General features: G+C 34.8%; 1 protein-coding gene across 9 annotated transcripts in view; it reads right to left on the minus strand.

Annotated features, from left to right (window-relative positions):
• Window positions 1–21,480, minus strand: part of LOC127970172 (uncharacterized) — a 139,979-nt gene that overhangs the window by 45,055 nt on the left and 73,444 nt on the right. For 3 of the 9 annotated variants that reach the window (XM_052573086.1, XM_052572776.1, XM_052573021.1), the window contains exon 4: window positions 18,368–18,606. The exons of the other annotated variants lie outside the window; for them this stretch is intronic. In XM_052573086.1, coding sequence (XP_052429046.1) covers window positions 18,537–18,606 — 70 coding nt within the window. In that variant the 3' untranslated portion in view covers window positions 18,368–18,536. Of the gene's footprint in view, window positions 1–18,367; window positions 18,607–21,480 lie in introns of those variants that run through there. 9 annotated transcript variants of the gene reach the window in all.

Genomic DNA, 21,480 nt, shown 5'->3' on the forward strand with positions numbered 1-21,480 from the left:
TATTTTCTCTCTTCGCACAGTAGTATATTCCCTCATCAGAAACGCTGACGTTTGTAATATGTAGATCATAAGAGTTACTGGAGCTGTTGAGCACGAACCTAAAACGTGGAAACTTCTCCTTGAACAGGTTTTCAGTCTCTATTAACAGAGATGGTTGATGTTCATGCGAGCAGTTTCTCAACCAAACAATCAGTGATCCTAATGGTATGACACAGTCACAGTAGAGAGTGATGCTGTCTCCTGCTTTTACTCTCATGTCCACTTCTGCTCCAAAGACTCTCTGCTGTTCACAGAACAAAACACCTGCAAAAGAAAATACAAGTTCAAACACATTAAAGAGGACTATCAATCGAATCAATACAATGGCATAAAATACAAAATTTAAAAACACAAATACGGACGTACACACAAGTATGATGAATGTAACTCTTGCTCGCTCCATCTCAGTGACTGATAAGGATGAGGACCTTCACCGTAGATGGTCTGGTTCATAGTGGTGGGAGGGGAGGTTTTTTTTTTTTTTTTTTTTTTTAAGTGAGGGTGATATTATTTTGGTTTGTCCTACATATTTATTTTCTATTTTATTTTTGTTTTTTTATTTTTTAAACACGTAAAAAGCTCTTTTAGATTATCACCATCAGTTAAATAACTTCTTTGGCAACTTCATTTTGAATTACTGCACAGTTAAATGTAACAGAATGTTAAATAGTTTGTATATGTTTCAATATGGTAATTTTTGCTAACTGTGTAACACCTTAAAAGAGGCAGAGAAGTCATACATCAAAATTTGATCATATTTTTTTTTTACAATATTATTATGTTTAATGTGACGATGGAGATGACCTAAAGTGCTGATCGTCATTATGGGTTTCCTGTATTGCATATTCCAGCTACATGGCTATTGTTTTCTTTGGTCTCTAAACCTCCCAGAATTAATGTAACTGTGTTTTGTTTGTTTGTATAAGAATTAATTTACTTGAAGATGTTTATTGTTGTTAGAAACCTATTTTTGTTTCTGGCTGTAACCACAAAGTGTTCCATTCACTTACTAGTGTGCAGAATCATAAGCTTGTGGTTTCCTGTTTTAGCATGTCTAAATTGTGTTTCAGCTCCCAGAAATGGTAGAAGAACTCACTCCACTTCAGATAAATCCAGTCTTAAATTCTTTGCAGCAGTAGACTGAATTATGAGTGAAGAAAATATTTAAATAGAATGAAAGAGATTCAGCACCAGAGACAGTGAACAGCATGATGACAGCCATAATTAAACATGCTGCTAATACTTTGTATTTGAGGAATATTACAGTGCTGCTGAGACAAACAATGTCTTTATATTAACGAGATTGCAATCCCTATTGTTCCTAATATAATCTTTAATGTTTTTCATTGTATGTCAGTTTAATTTAGCAATATGTAGTGTAGTGTATCCAGTTTATCAGAAAGTCATTATATTGTTTATATTTATATATTTATATATGTATTTATATATTTATAATAAACTGATTAATATACAGATTATTAAAATGACCAAAAAATAAGTAAACATTTGCAAGAGGACAATCACAAAGACCACTGGAAACATTTGTGGTTTGAACGTTAAGGCTGGACTCTGTGAACAGCTAGCACTGAATTCACACACGAAAACCACTTCTTACATCCTGTTGCATCAAAAAGCCCCTGTTGCATTTTTTTTTTATAAAACACCACGATATATACCTATATCAGTCTGCTCAAGCAAATGCTGTCTCTGCCCTGCCATTGAAGACCAGGCGAAAAAAAAATTGTATTATTAGTATTATAGGATTCAAATTTATATACTCATTAGCTTCTCCTTTTCCTAGTGATGTATAGTGCCAGTTTATCAGAAAGTCATGATTTTGTTTATATTTATATATTTATATTGATATATTATAATTTTCCGCGTAACATTGGCTGGGATCCCGCTGTAGTTGCCTGTGGGTCAAAGCCCCCCAGAGGGCCATGGATGTAATGCAGGAGGTCATCATTTGATAAACAATATATAGATATATAATATCTGTAAATAATCAGTAAAATGTACTACTCCAAAATAAATTGCACTATTTACGTTTTTAATTATCAATAGCATGCTTCTCTCTTCTCACTATGTAACTTGAATATAGTAAAAAATAATAATAAACAAAAAAAAAAATTTAATTTGTGCACAATTATTCCATTTATTCCATTCTATCAGTCAGTTACATTTCATAAAGGAATTTCTTGACTTCTGTATTCTAGGCAAGAATCGGTCCTGATGAAATGGTTTGTGGGTAAGTGATTTTGACTTCGTCATCTGTAATAGTTTGGTAGACCAGACTAGTTTCAACATTGACTATTAGCCACTAGATAGAGCCATTGGGTGATCATATTTTTTTTACTCTTTTGAGCAGTATTCATGTTCACAGACACTATAATACCTCTACTCAGAGAATATATATATATTTGTATTTGTTCAATGTACTGTAAACATTCAAAAGCATGTGCTTATTACTACCTGAACAGCATACATCCACATTTATTTTGAGATACGTACTCATTTTATCTATAGATAAACACAGACACACAACCTTAAGATTTTACTTTAGACTTGTTTGGGAGATTTGATGATAGTCAGGCTGATATAAAGAAGCTTTTGATTCAATGCAGAACAACTTTATTGTGTTCAGTGCCAAAAATTAATTAATGCATGTTTGGCAGCAAACTAAAATAATAGCTGAAATAGCAGAGCATAAAATATGAATAGACTAGCAACAGCATATGTATTTGAAATGAGGAGGCAGAATCACATCTTGGCCTAGGGCTGTGCAGATGTCAGGAGTCTATAAGAGACTTCAGTGTGAAGACAGTTCTTTCCAGTCTTACTCATCTCACACTGATGATTCTCCAGAGGATCAGCCTGTAAAGATTGAGAGGGAGGGAGAGAGGACAACCTGAACTAAACACCACATCAACCTACAGTACATCTCAGAAATAGTGAAGCTTACTGACAATAAAGAACAGTTACCTTAAAAACATTTGCTTTGAGTATCTCAGCACTCAGGTCAGGACCTAAAAAACATGCAATGAAAATCTGAAAAAGTATAATTATGGCTGTTGAAAATCAATGCAGGTCGACACTGAAACTTCAACCATATGCTTTTTAACACAGGCCTATATTGAACCGCTTTTACAACTTTTAACAAATATATAGTTGAATATGCTTTATGCTTTATTGTAGGTTATATTTCAGCATAGCTACTCCTTATTTTAATAATTTAAATTTTCATTAAGATTCTTTTACACATTCATTTTCTATAAAAATGAATGTTAAATGAATAGTTCACCCAAATAACTTACAATATTATGGATAGAGTCTAAAAACATTTTTCTTGCTTATTGCGCTCCTTCACTGTAGAGGATCCACTGGTGTGCAAGTGATGTATGAAGACAAAAACTCATCTACATCTACACCATCCTGAGGATAAGTACACTTTCCGCACATTTTCTTTTTGGGTGTACTATTTTTCTAATGTGTGAATGGGTTACCTGTACTTTGAGCCCGACAAAAGCAGAACACACAGACGGAGGACAGGAGTGAACAGAGGAGAACACACACTGGACACACACTGAACAGCAGCGTCCAGCAGAGCACACAGTCTGATGCAGGAGGTGTGGAGGAGGTGTTGAACCGCTCAGAATCAGGATTATCTGTGCATTAGTTAAGAATTAATTCATGCACATTAGTGCACCCATAATGTACTGTTACAACCATTTTATATATGTAATAGATGCAGTTTCCTGCAGTTCTAAGTTTGACTGCAGGATTGTGTCAGCATAAGTGCGGTATATGTGCAAGACTTTTCATTAACTATATTAAAAATATTATGAAAATAAAAGAAAGAAGTTCTTTAACACAAAACAAATCAACATGAACAACAGTGAAAATGTTTTCTCACCCAAGACAGTTAGATGAGTTTTCAAGTTTCCATACTCGTACTCAGATTTTTCATTTATGATGCCGTTTACATCTTTACTTATTTTATTTTCTCTCTTCGCACAGTAGTATATTCCCTCATCAGAAACGCTGACGTTTGTAATATGTAGATCATAGGAGTTACTGGAGCTGTTGAGCACGGAACTAAAACGTGGAAACGTCCCCAAGAACAGGTTTTCAGCCTCTATTAACAGAGATGGTTGATGCTCATGTGAGCAGTTTCTCAACCAAACAATGTATGATCCTAATGGTATGACACAGTCACAGTAGAGAGTGATGCTATCTCCTGCTTTAACTCTCATGTCCACTTCTGTCCCAAAGACTCTCTGCTGTTCACAGAACAAAACACCTGCAAAAGAAGATACAAGTTCAAATACATGAAAGAGGACTATCAATCAAATCAATATAATGCCATAAAATGTAAAAATTAAAAAAACACAAATATGGACGCACACACAAGTATGATGACTGTAACTCTTGCTCGCTCCATCTCAGTGACTGATAAGGATGAGGACTTTCAGTGTGAATGGTCTGGTTCATAGTGGTGGGAGGGGAGGGTTAAGTTTTCTCCACCAATTAAATAACTTATTTGTCAACTTCATTTTGAATTACAACACATTTAAATGTAACAGAATTTTAAATAGTTTGTATATTTTTCAATATGTTCAATATGTTAAAGTGCTAATTTTTTTAAATACAACTGTGCAAAACTTTAAAAGAGGCAGAGAAGCCATACATTCAAACATGACAATTTTTTTATTTATAAATTATTATATATTTATTTATTTATTTCTTGACAATATTATTATGTTTAATGTGACGATGGAGGTGACCTAAAGTGCTGATCGTCATTATGGGTTTCCTATATTGCATATTCCAGCTACATGGCTATTGTTTCATTGGGTTCTAAACCTCCAAGAATTAATGTTCCTGTGTTTTGTTTATTTGTATAAGAATGAATTTACTTGAAGATGTTTATTGTTGTTAGAAACCTATTTTTGTTTCTGGCTGTAACCACAAAGTGTTCCATTCACTTACTAGTGTGTGTAATCATAAGCTTGTGGTTTTCTGTTTTAGCTTATCTAAATTGTGTTTCAGCTCCCAGAAATGGTAGAAGAACTCACTCCACTTCAGAGAAATCCAGTCTTAAATTCTTTGCAGCAATAGACTGAATTATGAGTGAAGAAAATATTTAAATAGAATAAAAGAGTTTCAGCACCAGAGACAGTGAACAGCATGATGATAGCCATAAATAAACATGCTGCTATGTTCAATGTAGTTGAGGAAAATTACACGGTTCTGCAGAAACAAACATTATCATGTCTTTTTATTAATGAGATTGCAATCCTTATTGTTCTTAATATAGTCTTTAATGTTTTTCATTGCATGTCAGTTTAATTTAGCAATATGTACTGTGTGTATGATAATATATAAAATTATTATAATTATAATAATTAGATTACCATGGATTTTACATGCTCCAATAAAATTTATATTTATTTTATATATTTACTCAATTTAAAATACATAATTTGAATTAATGAAAAAAATAAATCAATATATATATTTTTTTTTTTATTGTCAAAAAAAAAGACTTGTAAAATAAACTAATTTATATACAGATTATTAAAATGACCAAAAAAGAAGTAAATATTTGCAAGAGGACAATCACAAAGACCACTGGAAACATTTGTGGTTTAAACGTTACCTTAGAAAAAAAAAGAGACGACTGGACTCTGTGAATAGCTAGCACTGAATTCACACACGAAAACCACTTCTTACATCCTGTTGCATCAAAAAGCCCCTTTTGCATCTTGTAATGCAGCATGCATTCTTTACGATATATACCTATATCAGTCTGCTCAAGCAAATGCTGTCTCTGCCCTGCCATTGAAGACCAGGCCAGGAAGGTAAATCCTAACTAACCAGCGGACCGATATTGATCCGCATATGATATGTTGTTATATGATCATTCTGAAATGTCCAAGCAAAGTCTGTCATCAAAGTATTTCTGTATAATTGCCTGATGAAATGGTTTGTGGGTAAGTGATTTTGATGTCATCGTCTGTAATTGTATGGAAAACCAGACTAGTTTCAACATTGACTATTAGCCACTAGATAGAGCCATTGGGTGATCATAACTCTTTTACTCTTTTGAACTGTATTCATATATATATATATATATATATATATATATATATATTTTATTTTATTTTTTTTTTTATTTTTTTTTTAAGGATCTTTGCTGAAACAAAACACATGCAAAAGAAAATACAAGTTAAAATACATGAAAGAGGACTGAAAATCAAATCAATACAATGTCATAAAATATCAAATTTAAAAACACAAATATGGCCGTACACTCAAGTATGATGACTGTAACTCTTGCTCGCTCCATCTCAGTGACTGATAAAGGTGAGGGTCTTCAGTGCGGATGTCCGCTCTTTTTTGATTAGCTGTGGTGGGACATATTTCTGCTAAAGAGTTTTGATAAACTTAAGGGATGGAATTTTTTGGAATATGTGTGTGTGTGCGTGTGTGTGTTTGTGTGTGTGTGTGTGTGTGTGTGTGTGTGTTCCATTACACTTGTGGGCTCTATGCAAGCAGCTCAGATATTGCACTTTAAAATGCACACATGTATTCACAAGGTGTGGTTTCCTGTGCTTCTTTCTGAGAGAAGAGCTTACCTTACTTCTTAAACATATCGTTAGCAAAAATAATACCAGTCACAAATACCACTGGACACTTTTTAGTTGTTAGAACACTTCTAAAGAACTACTAGAACTTCTAGAGATGCTGGACTCTCTTTACTGGAAATAGAACCTGTGCACACAACAAGAATGAATTCACACATTAAACAACAAACCACTTCTTACATTCTGTGGCCCCTAAAGACCACTTTATAATGTTTAATAGCCTTCATGTGGATATACATCTTGATCACTGTTTTCTTTAATAATTATCATAACACATGATATGTAACTGAATCTTTGCAATTGACAAACTTGCAATAGCCAAATTCTCACATAAATGACTGTTAGTTCCATATATACACCACCTAAAAAGATTAAATTATCATTTGATATATTATACTGAAACAAAAGGCATAGATACAGACTAATATGAAATTTAGATATACATATTCAAATTTAGCATTCTAATATTACTCATATTATCATAATAACAGTGTCAGGACTTACATGTAAAATAAATGCTATTGATATTACTGTTATATCATGTTTAGACATATTTTCTACTTTATATGTAGATTTACTTATTTCTTTATTTTTTTAATAAAGAAACATTTCTGAGTCCCCCTGAAAGAACAGACTTTGAATATTAGCTACTAGTTGAAGACTGTTTTGCTTTGCATTGTAATTATTTCCTGTTGTGTTGACTTGTTGTTAATTAATCCACCACAAAAGTTGATTCTGGAGCATTTAATGACAAATCTAAATTGAATTAATGTTATGAAGTTTGTGCAAAATATATATAACAGACAGACAAATGTCTGTTTTAGGGTACTGTGGAAACATTTGTGGTAGGTACTTACAGCTGACCACAAGAAGAGAGAGAAAGAGAAAGAGTAAGAGAGCGAGCATACGGTGGAGAGAAACCATTGTAACATCCTGTTGATCAACAACTCTTCATTTTGTTGCAGCAAAGATGCCCATTTTACTCATGATAATGCTATACCTGTTGTCTTCATATCTGTAAGAACCCAGAAAACTGAGTGCTGCACAACAAATAAAGTAATTGTGATTCAGTGCTAGAGTTACATTGAGATCTGCATTAAGCTGTTGTTCCTCAATTATACAGTATGTTTTATGCATTTAACTTAATGGCACAAAAGGGCATATTGATAAAAAACAAACAAAATAATGTTAATAAAATCCAATTCAAGGCTTGAAGCATGTATGGATGGATGGATGGAAGGATGGATTATTGAGATGAACATAGGATGCATAATTTATTGATTGATTGATTGATTTCAATCCAATAAATTAAACCAAATTAGAGTTATTTTAAATGTTTGAATAATATTTGATACAACACTGTAAATACTGAAGCTTTTTTTATTTTGTATTTTATTTATTTTTTGTTTTTGCTTTTTATATTATTCAAAAACTTTGACATTTATAAAAAAGAGTGATGATTTACATGAGTGCTGTTTCTTAACCATACAATGTGGGAACCAGAAGTCACAGAGCGATCACAGAAGAAAGTGATGTTGTCTCCTGGTCAGACTTTCATCTCCATTTTTTCTCAATCAATCTGACTGAACAGCAAAACACCTGTAAAAGCATAAAATATCTGTATAAAGCACTTCAGTTGATGCTGCCTTACAAAATATTCACAGTAACAGCATTGTTTTTCATTTAGTATTTACGTTTAAAAATAATAATAATAATAACAACAAATGGAGAAGTATAATTTTTTGAAGACTGCATTTTCTAGATGCAGCATTTGTCAGTCACATACAGGTGATACAGTATATATTTTCTAATAATTTCAATAAAGTTACCATTATGTTCCAAAGTAATAAAGACATTAAAGCAATTCCTGCATTTCAAGGAATAAAGGTCAATTTTATAATGCTTAATTTTCTGAAACAGGTCATCCCCAATAAAGTATGTGGCAAATGCACCTCATAAGGGCAAATACACAGTAATGTGTGATTTTTTTTTTATTGTCAGATAAGAGCTGAATATGATTTTTTGCTATGTCTGTGAGGTTATAATGCAGATGTGGTTTAAAGGGGTTCTGTTATGCTCTTTTTCATAGTATTGATTTGTTTTGGGGTGTACCAGAATAGGCTCTGATACTAGGTTGTTCGAAAAACACATTCTTTTTCATATATTTTACATTATTGCAACACCTCTCTCGCCATTCTGGCATGAACTGCTGGAATAGTTCCTGTATCAAATGAAGGCCCGCCTTCTGAAATACGTAATGTGCCAGGATTGGTCAGCTGGGCCAGTGTCTGTTGTGATTGGCTCCACTTTGTGCATGTTTGGGAATAAATGTCATGCCCCTTACCAGATAGCCGTCTGCAAGCTTAAGTTTAAATATGGCATCAAAAACAAATCAATTTGAACAAGATTTAAACCCGGGTGATTGTAACCACTCTAAGTTTGTCTGCCTTGGGAAAGCTAGCATGTCTCTAGCATAGTGATAACACTTATTGCCTACTCTAGCTGAACCAGATCTTGTCCCATTCATCAGTATTTGTGTTATCACAAATCCCGGAAAATATGCATCCAAACGAGTCATTCATCAAAGTGGACTTGGATCTTTGTAATTTTGAGACTCACATAAATCAGATCAAATTTTAGGCAGACACTTATTTAATCCTTTCAGCACTTGGAGCTGTCCAATGTGCTGAATTTCCGGTTTTCCATTTCCAAAAGGTGAAAAAAAACTTTTCTGATTAAATTCACTATTTTCTATAATTGCAATTTCATTGTGTGATATGACAAGAAAGCATATATTTCTTATTGACTGAAGAATGTATAATATGCAGTTAGTTTCCTTGTTGTCTTAAACCAATTTTCCAGTAAATGTGAAACTCCGTTAGATGTTTTTACATTTACATTTATGCATTTAGCATATGATTTTATCCAAAGCAACTTACAGTGCATTCAGGCTAACAAATTTTGCCTAACACGGAACATTTTTGTCATGGAAACTACATGTACAAAAAAGTAGTTGAAAAAGATGAAAAATCCAAGTATATTGAGCAATTTTGCCTGAAGAAATTGTAAAAACATGATATTACCAAAAACTTAAGTCAGTTGTCACAAAGCTTAGAATAAGTATAGCATACCCTTAAAATAACAAATATGGACTTACAGACAAGTACGATGATTGTAACTTCATCGCTCCATCTACGAATTTCCTGTATGTGTGAGGGTGTTGTTGTGAAAGAATGCACTGACTTAAAGATGTTTGTTGACCTGGGTTATGAAAATTTTTTGTTTCTGGCTGTAACCACAAAGTTTTCCATTCAGTTACTAGTGCATATAAACACAAGCTTGTGGTTTCCTGTTTTAACATGTCTAAATTGTGTTTCAGCTCAGTTCAAGGTGCTGGCTAACAATAACTCCCCCAAAATTCAAATCTGTGTTTGCTGGCTGGCGCAGAGCCAAGACAGACACCTTTTTACAGCACTGATATGTAGTCAATTTAATGCCTTATATATATACGCAAAAAAAAAAAAAAAACAAGTTTTGCAAAAAGAAAATAAAGTTTTGCTAATAAAAATAAAGTATTGAGGAAAATAAATTTGCTTTTTGCAAACAAAAATTAAGAATTGCAAAATGAAAACAGCGCGAAAGCAATGATTTTGCGTGTCAGTCTAGTTTGAGCTTGCGATACCATTTTCCCTTTGCGCTTCACTTTTTTACACGTCTTGCTTTGTGGCACTGTTTTGACATGGGGTGGAGTCAAGGGACGGGGGCGTGTACAACATGCCTCCCTGGAAGTGACATCATCGACCCGAGACGCAACTCACTGATCCAGGTCCTGTCTTGATGAACAGAGACTTTCGAGTGGATTGTTTCTTTTTTTTCAATAGTTTTTATTCAATGCAAAACTTTTATAGCATTAAAATGTATATTGTTTCATTTGGTTAACTGCAAGTGTTTGTTTAAAATCTCTTAACTTGTGGGAGGATGCCAGCGCACTGAAGCGTTCTTTGTTTACATTAGTTCAGAGGAAAATGCAGCCTTGAAGAGTTTTGTAAATAATAGCCTATACTGTAAAAGCCTGACATGTCAATAAAGCTTTGATTATGCTATGTGACAGCAAAAGTTTGCACATCGAGAGAAATAAACAGCAGATGTTCATGGTAACAACTTCTTTAACTTGAGCCAATGCTGCTAATATACATTTGTTATTAGGGTTAATAAAATGAAAACATCAATGTTTTAATGCTATTGAATAAAAAGAAAGGATCAATCGAAAGTTTCTGCTTATCATGACAGTATCTGGATCAGTGAGTTGCGTCTCGGGCCGATCATGTCACTTCCAGGGAGGCATGTTGTGCACACCCTCATCCCTTGACTCCACCCTTACATCAAAACAGTGCCACAAAGCAAGACACGCAAAAAAGTGAAGCGCAAAGGAAAATGGTATCACAAGCTCAAACTAGACTGACACGCAAAATAAAATCAGTGCTGCAAATAAATTAATAGATATGACCATGGTAAATATGTATTGCAAAATCATTGCTTTTGCGCTGTTTCATTTATGTTTTGCAATTCTAAATTTTTGTTTGCAAAAAGCGAATTTATTTTCCTCAATACTTTAATTTTCGTTTGCAAAACATATTTTTTTTTGCTTATATATAAGGCGTTAAATTGACTTCTGAGCATTTAAATAAATCACACACAATTATGTTGAACTTAAGAATGCAATGGCCAATCATAGCTGAAAAGTTGCACTGAACAAGCGTTCGAAAGGGAACTTCACGCTGCATCCTCTAGAGGTCACTTTGGGAAAGCTGTCAGCGTGACTTGACATTGGCAGGTGGAAGCCTATGACGTGAGCAAATGAGCGACTGCGGATGTAAACTGCGGAGGGCACTTGTAGAACAAATCATCCTCTCTTTTGTCTTCAGGTCTGTTTGTTCTTTAGTGTAAGTAAAATGTCTAATCTTAGGCGTATTAGGGAGTGTGCAGATCTATGTCCACGCTATTTGACACCGTATGATACACACAAACTTTGTGTTATGTGCTTAGGATATGTGTCGATGCCCCCTATCGAAGAGATGCTTGCAAGCTATCTCTCAGATGGGATGACATCTTTGTTGAAGGCTCCAGCCTTGCCATCCAGGAAGCTGAAAGAAACATCTTGGTAGGGCATATGCAGCAGCAGGTCTGGCGGGTGCTGCCTTGCATACAATGGCTGTACTGCAGGCATACCAGGCTGATTTTCTGAAGGACCTAGACCAGGATCAGATGCTCCCCCTGAGGTGTTGGCAGTGTTGTGCCTCACCACAGACCTGGCTCTCAGTGCCACCAAGCAGACAGCTGCCACGATTGGTAGATCAATGGTGGCAATGGTGGCCATGGAGAGGCACCTGTGGGTGAACCTGGCTGTCATCGGGGAAAAGGAAAAATGTTTTCTTCTCTATACGCCGATTTCGCCCTCTGAATTGTTTGGCACATCCATTGAGGTGGTGGTCTGTAAATTCAGGGACACAAAGGGGCGCTCGGCAGCGTATAAATCTTTTATACCACGCCGGTCTACGTCTGCGCCCAAGCACAAGGGACAGTTCCAGTCTAGGCAAGGCCTTGGGAAGAAGGCGTTTGGGGCCTTCTGTCCACACACTATGGTGACCACCCACACCCCCTCAAAACTAGGGATCCTGGAGCCTGACCAATGATGAGAATCTAATCTGAAGTAGTCTGAAGTAACGAAAGTAGATTTTGTAGGATCGAGTGTGTAGGTTTCCTCTCATTCAAGAGAAGAGCCTCTCCAACTGTCCTTAGTGCTGAGTGTTGTTAGGCCTTCTCTCGCTCTAGAGAATCATCATAATGAGGCCTTCACTCTTAAGAGTTTCTCTAAGAGAGTTGAGTGTTAGTCTTCCTCTCCTTTAAGAGAGTCATTCTGCTGAAGTCTTCGCTCTTCAGAGCTCCATCGTGTGCAGTGATATGAGTTTGAAGTCTCGTTTTGGAGCCTTGCTTACTGCCTCTGGCAATGAGTGGAGCCAGGTCTTCTCTCACTTTAGAGAGTCGTTATGCTGAGACCTCCACTCTTGAGAGCTCCCCTGCCTGGGTTGAGCGTTGTAGGTTTCCTCTCATCACCGAAAGGCTCCTCTTTTGTGAGCCTAGCCAACTGTCTTTAGCGCTAAGTGTTGTTATGCCTCCTCCCTCTCTAGAGATTCATCATGCTGAGGCCTCCACTCTTAAGAGCTCAAACTAGGGTTGAGTGTTATGTGTCCTCTCGTTTAAGAGAGTCAACCTGCTGAAGCCTTAGGCTCTTCAGAGCTCCAGCATGGGCAGTGTTGTTAGTTGTAGACTCCTTCTTTGAGCCTCACATACAGCCTCTGGCACTGAGTCTAGCCAGGTCTCCTCTCGCTTTAGATATTTGTTATGCTGAGACTTCCACTCTTAAAGGATTAGTTCATCGAAAAGCAGTATCATCAGCTCCTCGGTTCTCGAATCGGACGCTTCTGACAGAAACGGTTCTTGACTCGAGGAGAGTCAATCTTTTGTTTGTTATGTGGCTCGGCTCGGTGTTCATCATCAGTTCTATCTTCACAGCAGTTCAGTCAGTGTACTGTTTGAGTAAATGAATTACTCCGGGATTTTGGTTTGTTTTAACTCAGAGGGAGTGTCAGCCACATTAAAAAAGTTAACAGCTTAAGTCATTTGTGGATTAATGGTATTGGAAATGCGAACCGTTTAAAATGATTCAGTTCGATTTGGTGAACTGGCTCAAAAAGATCTGGTGACATTGAATGATTCGTTCGTGAACTGGATATCACAAACTGCTTTGTTTTGAACTCTGTACCAACAGACACGTAAGAGAAGACAATGATGAATAAAGTCGTAGTTTTTGCTATTTTTGGACCAAAATGTATTTTCGATGCTTCAAAAATTTCTAATTGACCCTCTGATGTCACATGGACTACTTTGGTGATGTTTTTCTTACCTTTCTGGACATGGACAGTATACCGTACACACAGTATCAATGGAGGGACTGAGAGCTCTCGGACTAAATCTAAAATATCTTAAACTGTGTTCCGAAGATAAACTGAGGTCTTACGGGTTTGAAACGAGTTATTAATTACATAATTTAGATTTTTCGGTGAACTAACCCTTTAAGAGCTCCCGTGCCACGGTTGATCATTGTAGGTTTCCTCTTATTTGAGAGTCATTCTGCTGAAGCCGCCGCTCCCCAGAGCTCCGCCTAGACAGTAGAAACCTCACTAACTGCCTTTGAGGCTGAGTGTGGCTAGGCAGAGGCCTCCACTCTTAAGAGTTCAGACTAGGATTGAGTATGTAGGTTTCCTCTCATTGAAGAGAGTCATTCTGCTGACATAAACAAGGTAGTCAGTCCAAACAATTAGGGCAGAAAACTTTAGACAATAAGGATGACCAGGAAACCAGTTAAAGATATTAACTACAACAAAGGAACCAGAATAAAAGGCTAAGAACAGCAGAGAGACACTTTCAAGACTTAGCAATGAATGGGCAGAAAAAAAAATGTCTTTAAATAGAGTGAGACTGATGGATTGATAGATACAGGTGTTTGCAATAGATGTTGAGTCCGGGCAATGGATCATTGTACATGTAGTCTACATGGATAGGATGGCAAGAGTCAGGGGTGGAGCGCTCTCTGGTGGAGTTCATGGGCACTCCAGCTGGAGATTGTGACAGTTAGCAAGACTTAACTGGTCCTTATGGATCAAATAAATTTTTAGGAGGACAAAAGGAACATGTTTTTGAAAATTAAAGGAAAGCGAAGAGCCATGAATATGCCCCATTCTTTTTATGGTAAAACATGTGCTGGACAGGAAATTATAGTAAGCACTGAAACCATATAATTTTTTTTTCCTATTTTAGAAAACCTCAAAAACAAACTACAGCCTACATTAAATTTACTCAGTGACCATTAGTTAATTAGTTGATAAACGTGTGGGTCTAAAATCCTAGTCCGGTGATTATATTTGCCTGAGGTTTGCAAATATTTGAAAATGATTAAAAATAATATTAAAATCTGAACATGTGGTGTAAATTGTTAAATATGTCTGTGAGATCCTAATGAAGATGTCTCTTCTCTTAATACATCTTCAATCAAACAGGAAGCACAACATATACAATAAAGCAGATGTTGTTCAATCGTTCAGCACTGTGTGCTGTCCACTGTGCTGTAATTGATCAAAGGGTATTTATGAAGTCTGCAGTTGCAAATCAAGCCTTTGCAGACATTGCATTCACCACAAAAGCATTTCCAGACACAAACCAACCTCTGTCCTCTCTACATCTCTCTCATGTGCACACAATCAGTAAACTGAATGGAAACATTTGTGGTTAAGATGGTTATCATTTTACATGAGAATGAGAAAAGACTTATCTTTGAGAGTAAACAAAGACAGTAAAGAGCTTTTGAAGAAGGGTTTAAAAGAAAACCTTCTTTTAATTTACGTCTACTTGATTTCCAATTTATTTTAAATGTCCTTAAGATTCGATTGTGCACCAGTCTGAAAGATAACAAAAAAGGAAAATAAGGAATGTATCTTACTACTGACTAGCAACTAAAATGAGCAGGAATTTATTTTATTTGTATTTTTATTTATTTTTTTTACTTTGGAGTTGTAAAAGAGCACTCAAAATTTCAGGTTTTGCAGCCATGCATACTTTGCTGCTTATTAAAAAAAATAATCATATATGCAAAATATGCATTATATGCATAATGAAAGCATTATATGATAATCACAGACACGTTTTAAAGGGGTCATATGATGCATTTATAAATTTTCCTTTCTCTTGAGTTACAAGCTTTTCATGCATAGATAAGATCCCTTGTGGCAAAGACTAAAGTCTCAAACCCAAAGAGATATTCTTTAATTATTCAAAGAGATATAACTATTATTCTCGCTGTAGTAATATTGCTGCCTCTGCCATGTTGTGGAGATGCATTGTGTTTTGTTGTCAAATCCAAAAGAGGATGATATCCTCTTCACTATGCCTAGGGGTGATCTGTGCTGGTCGCTGAGAAAATACATCAACTTCGCTCTTTGAATCGCTGCATCAGCTTTCACCATGGACGAAAGGGTCATCACATGTGGTTGCCGCAAGATCCTATGTCGAATCCACCGGCCACACCAAGTATGGAGACACATACTCTAAATTTGTGCTCTGCATTTAACCCATCCAAAGTGCACACAAACAGCAGTGAACACTCACACACCGTGAGCACACACCCAGAGCAGTGGGCAGCCATTTATGCTGCGGAGCCCTGGGATCAGTTGGGGGTTCCCCCATAATGAAAGCATAACTACTTTGTTTGGCCTTGTTGTGAATAAAGCTGAAACGTAGACATATGCCCAGTTCTAGTTGAACAAAACAACTACATGAAGCTCTTCAAATTCTACTACGATTCAAAAAACAGCTGAAGAAGTGTATTTTTGCTTACATATAAGTACGATGAGAGCAAGTCTTTACCTCTCCTTCTTAGTGAGTGATTGTCAATAGCTGACACTGGTGAGGGTCTCAAAGCAGATGTAAGCTCTCATCTGATTGGTTCAGGTCAGTGGAAAGTTTTACCTAAAGCGGCCCACATAATGAGGTTTCAGCAGTAAATTAGGTTATTGTATGAACAAAGGAAGATTGAGACCGGTATTAACCACTTATCCATTACCTAATATACATTTGTTTGCTCCGATTTGTCTTTGGTATGGTTATATGTAAATTGTTTCTGCAATTTCTGGTGCACACTTCCAAGAATTTCACTTACTAAAGCACACATGCTGTGGTGATGTGACAATAAAAGTGATTTGACTTGACTTGACTCTTTCTGACCATGAAAATATTAAGACATTTCATCATCGGACAGATATGTACAGAGACTATTATTTAAAGAGATTTCTATATTATTTAAGATGTTTTGTGTGCGCAGATAAGCCCAATATTATGCGCTTGGCATTTGACATGCAATGAATAAATTAATGAGCTTTGAACTGAAGGAATAGTGTAAAATCTGTGTGGTTCTTTTTTCGTTATTTTAGTGTAGTTGGTCAAAATAAGATATGATGCAGCAACATCCAAACAGGTCAAAACAGGAAACCCACAGGCCTCATTCAGACCACTTACAACCTGCTCACATTTGCTGCTTTTACACATCAACAAACTGAAACATGAACATCTTGTAGATTATTGCTCACCAAACAAAAATTTTCCCTTTAGCCTTTGTATGCTTTTGTGTGTCGGTTATCATTATGTATTTGCACAAAGGCATCTAGCTCGCATTAATTCATGCACTAGGGAAGTTTTATGTGTGTTCTTATGGCTATCAAAATAAGATTTGAGTTCCTTTTTTTTAAATGAAAAGTCTGGCATACTGTGGTTCTCCAGTTTATCCATTTTAATATTTGCCATTTTTCACTAATTCAGCAATAACCAACATAACTGGTCTGGATGTTTCTGTCATTAAATCACAGTCCCTTTTCTTATATTTTAACAGTTCACCCAAAAATGAAAAATGAAAAATGAAAATTTGCCGAACATTTACTCACATTCAGCATATCAAAGATGTAGAGGAGTTTGTCCTTTATAATACCTGCAACAAATATTTATTTAGAGCTGTTTTGGACTGTTTTCACTTGTACGCAGTGCTTGATCTGTGCACATTTTTCTACTGATTCAGCTGAGACAAATTTTTTCTTATGGTTATGTACCCATATTATGGACCAAGGTCTTGTATTTTAGAAGCAACATTTAGGAATACGTTAAAAATATCTTTATTGTGGATTGTTTTTTCTAACAAACATGCATCTTTTCACTTTAAAATATGTTCATTAATGGACTGGTGTCATGTGGATTACTTGTGCTTTATTGAGGTGTTTGAACCCTCATTTGAACGGCTCCGAATTCACTGCAGAGATCCACTGGTGAGCAAGTGATGTCATGCTACATTTACATTTGTATAAATCTCATCTACATTTTGGATGACGAAAAAGTGAGTCAATTTTCAACAAATCTTTGGGTGAACTCTTCAAGAAAGTCTGCAGACTCTTGGTCTCATTTTAAAAGGCTTCTCTATCGAAAGCACTTGTCAGCTGCATTTGGTAAGTCACTGAGTCTCATTTCAAAAAGTAGCCATTACATGTCAAAGTAAGATAGAAGATGCAGTAATTCATGTCTCACATGTTTAGCTCTTGGAGCTGTCCAATGTGCTGAATTTCTACTTAATTAAAATCACTATATTCTAAAGTTGTAAGGACAGTTTGTGATATGACAAATAATGCACATTTATCATTTACTGAAGAATGTCTAAAATCTTAAATAAATAATGTAGTAAATTAGAAAATCTGTTACATATTCTTGTCAGTAAAACTGCATATAGAAAAATGGTAAAGGAGGTAATTACATTACAATTATTATTTTTTTTTATTAATATTATTATTATTATTTATTTTTTTTTTTTTTCGCAATACTTCTAATTTGACCACTCTGTAAACATTTTCAACTTGTTTTAACATGAAAACCCAAGTTCCCAAAGCAATTTTGTCAAAAACAAAAAAAAACAAAACTTGAGATCAAAACAGCAACATCAGAATAATTAACTGTTCTGGACATGGCTTGGTTTAAAATTATTTAAAGGGCCATAAGACTATTGTCACAAAGCTTAGCATAAGAATAATACACATAACATACTAGCATAGTTCTTTTTTCTTTTCTTTTTTTGCCCAAAGGTGGCGCTGTAACCTGACAATGCCTATAACTGCATGCCAAATTAAAATGATTTCAGATACAACTCAAATACAACTGGAATTTTAATACAAACGCCTGATTATACTTACAGAGGTTTAAGTGTCATCTAATACCATTGCATTTGAAGTAATAAGAGCATGTCCAATGAAGCATAACATACTTCATCACCACCCTGGAAAAACATGAATTGTTAAAATATATAAATATTGTTTTAATCTATTTACTTCTTTGTGAATAGAAATAATAGTGTATGTAAAACACTATTATATTATATTATATTATATTATATTATATTATATTATATTATATTATATTATATTATATTAATATGTAATGTATTATGTATTATAAAGATGTAATTTATAGTTTTAAACTATCAAGCAAGTGTAAATTGTATTTAAATATTCTTCTTGCTGTGCATATATAATTCAATACCTCAACATGTCTGTTCACACTCACAGTCTGTGTTTCAGTGCCAGAACCTACAGGAAATTAAAATAACGTAAGAGTCAACTTGGTTCAGATCAAATTAATTGAGATTTAAAATTGTACAGCATAAGCTCAATTGACTGATCAAAGGAAATGCATAAAGTTTTCATTACGGTGACTGTGATATTTTACAGTTTTTATGTGATACTGTATGAAAGCAAATCTAGAGCTGTGATAATATCTGGCAACATTATAGCTGTAATGTAATTGAGTTCAGGAGTGAAAGATCACCTGTAGTTTTCCTCTGACAGATGCAGTACACACAGATGGAGAAGAGGAGAACACACACTGGACACACACTGAACAGCAGCGTCCAGCAGAGCACACAGTCTGATGCAGGAGGTGTGGACGAGGTGTTGAACCGCTCAGAACCAGGACACACTGGCTCTAAATCAAACACAAGCCATTTATAAACAGTCTCACATTATTCATTTAAGATACATGTTTTATTTTATATATTTAATTAATATATACATTTTATTTTAACATCCTATTAAAATAAAAAAATTACCATTAGCAATATATTTAATATTGCAGATATTTTCCATTTGCCAAGCATAATGCCTAGCAAATAGGATTGACATTCAGATCATATTTGAATGGTACGAAATTTGCTTGTTGTTTATTAATGCTAAAATAATAAAAATATAAATTAAAAATCTGTAAACCTTGTATTAACAAACATTCATACTTACTAAACCACACATGAGTTAATGTATAATATTAACTAAGAATGTAACGTATTGACAGATTTGTAAATCATTTGCTAATGATTAATTAAAGAAGACAACTGGAAGCTGAAATATATATCTTTGATCCAGTGTGGTAATTAATACATACATTTAACCTATTAGTACATACTAGAAGTTGTTAATAAATTAATAAATAATGACACATTTAATTAATTGCAGTTAATATATTACTTGATCTATTAATCAGATAGACTATTATTTGCTGATGAAGTAATCATTAATAAATGGTTTTCTCAGGATTATCTGTGCATTAGTTAAGAATTAATTCATGCACATTAGTGCACCCGTATTGTACTGTTACCGAAAATGTTATACACAATAGATGCAATTTCCTGCAGTTCTGATGTTTGGAAGTTTGACTGCAGGATTGTGTCAGCATAAATACTATATATGTGCTTGCTAACTATATTAAAAATATTATGAAAATAAAAGAAATGGGTTTGTTAACACAAAACAAATCAACATGAACAACAGTGAAAATGTTTTCTCACCCAAGACAGATAGACGAGTTGTCAAGTTTCCATACTCATACTCAGATTTTTCATTTATGATGCCGTGTACATCTTTACTTATTTTATTTTCTCTTTTTGCACAGTAGTATATTCCCTCATCAGAGACACTGACATTTGTAATATGTAGATCATATGAGTTACTGGAGCTGTTGAGCACAAACCTAAAACGTGGAAACTTCTCCTTGAACAGGTTTTCAGTCTCTATTAACAGAGATGGTTGATGCTCATGTGAGCAGTTTCTCAACCAAACAATCAGTGATCCTAATGGTATGACACAGTCACAGTAGAGAGTGATGCTGTCTCCTGCTTTTACTCTCATGTCCACTTCTGCCCCAAAGACTCTCTGCTGTTCACAGAACAAAACACCTGAAAAAGAAAATACAAGTTCAAATACATGAAAGTTTGGTCAATGAACAGTCAATCAAATCAATACAATGGCATAAAATACAAAATTTAAAAACACAAATACGGACGTACACACAAGTATGATGAATGTAACTCTTGCACGCTCCATCTCAGTGACTGATAAGGATGAGGACCTTCACCGTAGATGGTCTGGTTCATAGTGGTGGGAGGGGAGGTTTTTTTTTTTTTTTTTTTTTTTAAGTGAGGGTGATATTATTTTGGTTTGTCCTACATATTTATTTTCTATTTTATTTTTGTTTTTTTATTTTTTAAACACGTAAAAAGCTCTTTTAGATTATCACCATCAGTTAAATAACTTCTTAGTCAACTTCATTTTGAATTACTGCACAGTTAAATGTAACAGAATGTTAAATAGTTTGTATATGTTTCAATATGGTAATTTTTGCTACTTTTTTTTTAATACAACTGTGTAACACCTTAAAAGATGCAGAGAAGTCATACATTAAAATTTGATAATTATTATGTTTAATGTGATGATGGAGAAGACCTAAAGTGCTGATCGTCATTATGGGTTTCCTGTATTGTATATTCCAGCTACATGGCTATTGTTTTCTTTGGTCTCTAAACCTCCCAGAATTAATGTACTTGTGTTTTGTTTGTTTGTATAAGAATGAATTTACTTGAAGATGTTTATTGTTGTTAGAAACCTATTTTTGTTTCTGGCTGTAACCACAAAGTGTTCCATTCACTTACTAGTGTGCAGAATCATAAGCTTGTGCACTGAAAACCCTAATAAGTTGACTGAACTAAAATTATTGAGTAAACTTGTTGCCTCAATTTAATTGAGTAATGGAGTCTCCCAAAACTTACATATTTAATTTTATTTAACTTGACGGTTTTGTAGACTACCTAAATCCCTCAGAGGTT

The sequence above is a fragment of the Carassius gibelio genome, chromosome A1 (genome assembly GCF_023724105.1).
Source record: "Carassius gibelio isolate Cgi1373 ecotype wild population from Czech Republic chromosome A1, carGib1.2-hapl.c, whole genome shotgun sequence".
NCBI lineage: Eukaryota > Metazoa > Chordata > Actinopteri > Cypriniformes > Cyprinidae > Carassius > Carassius gibelio.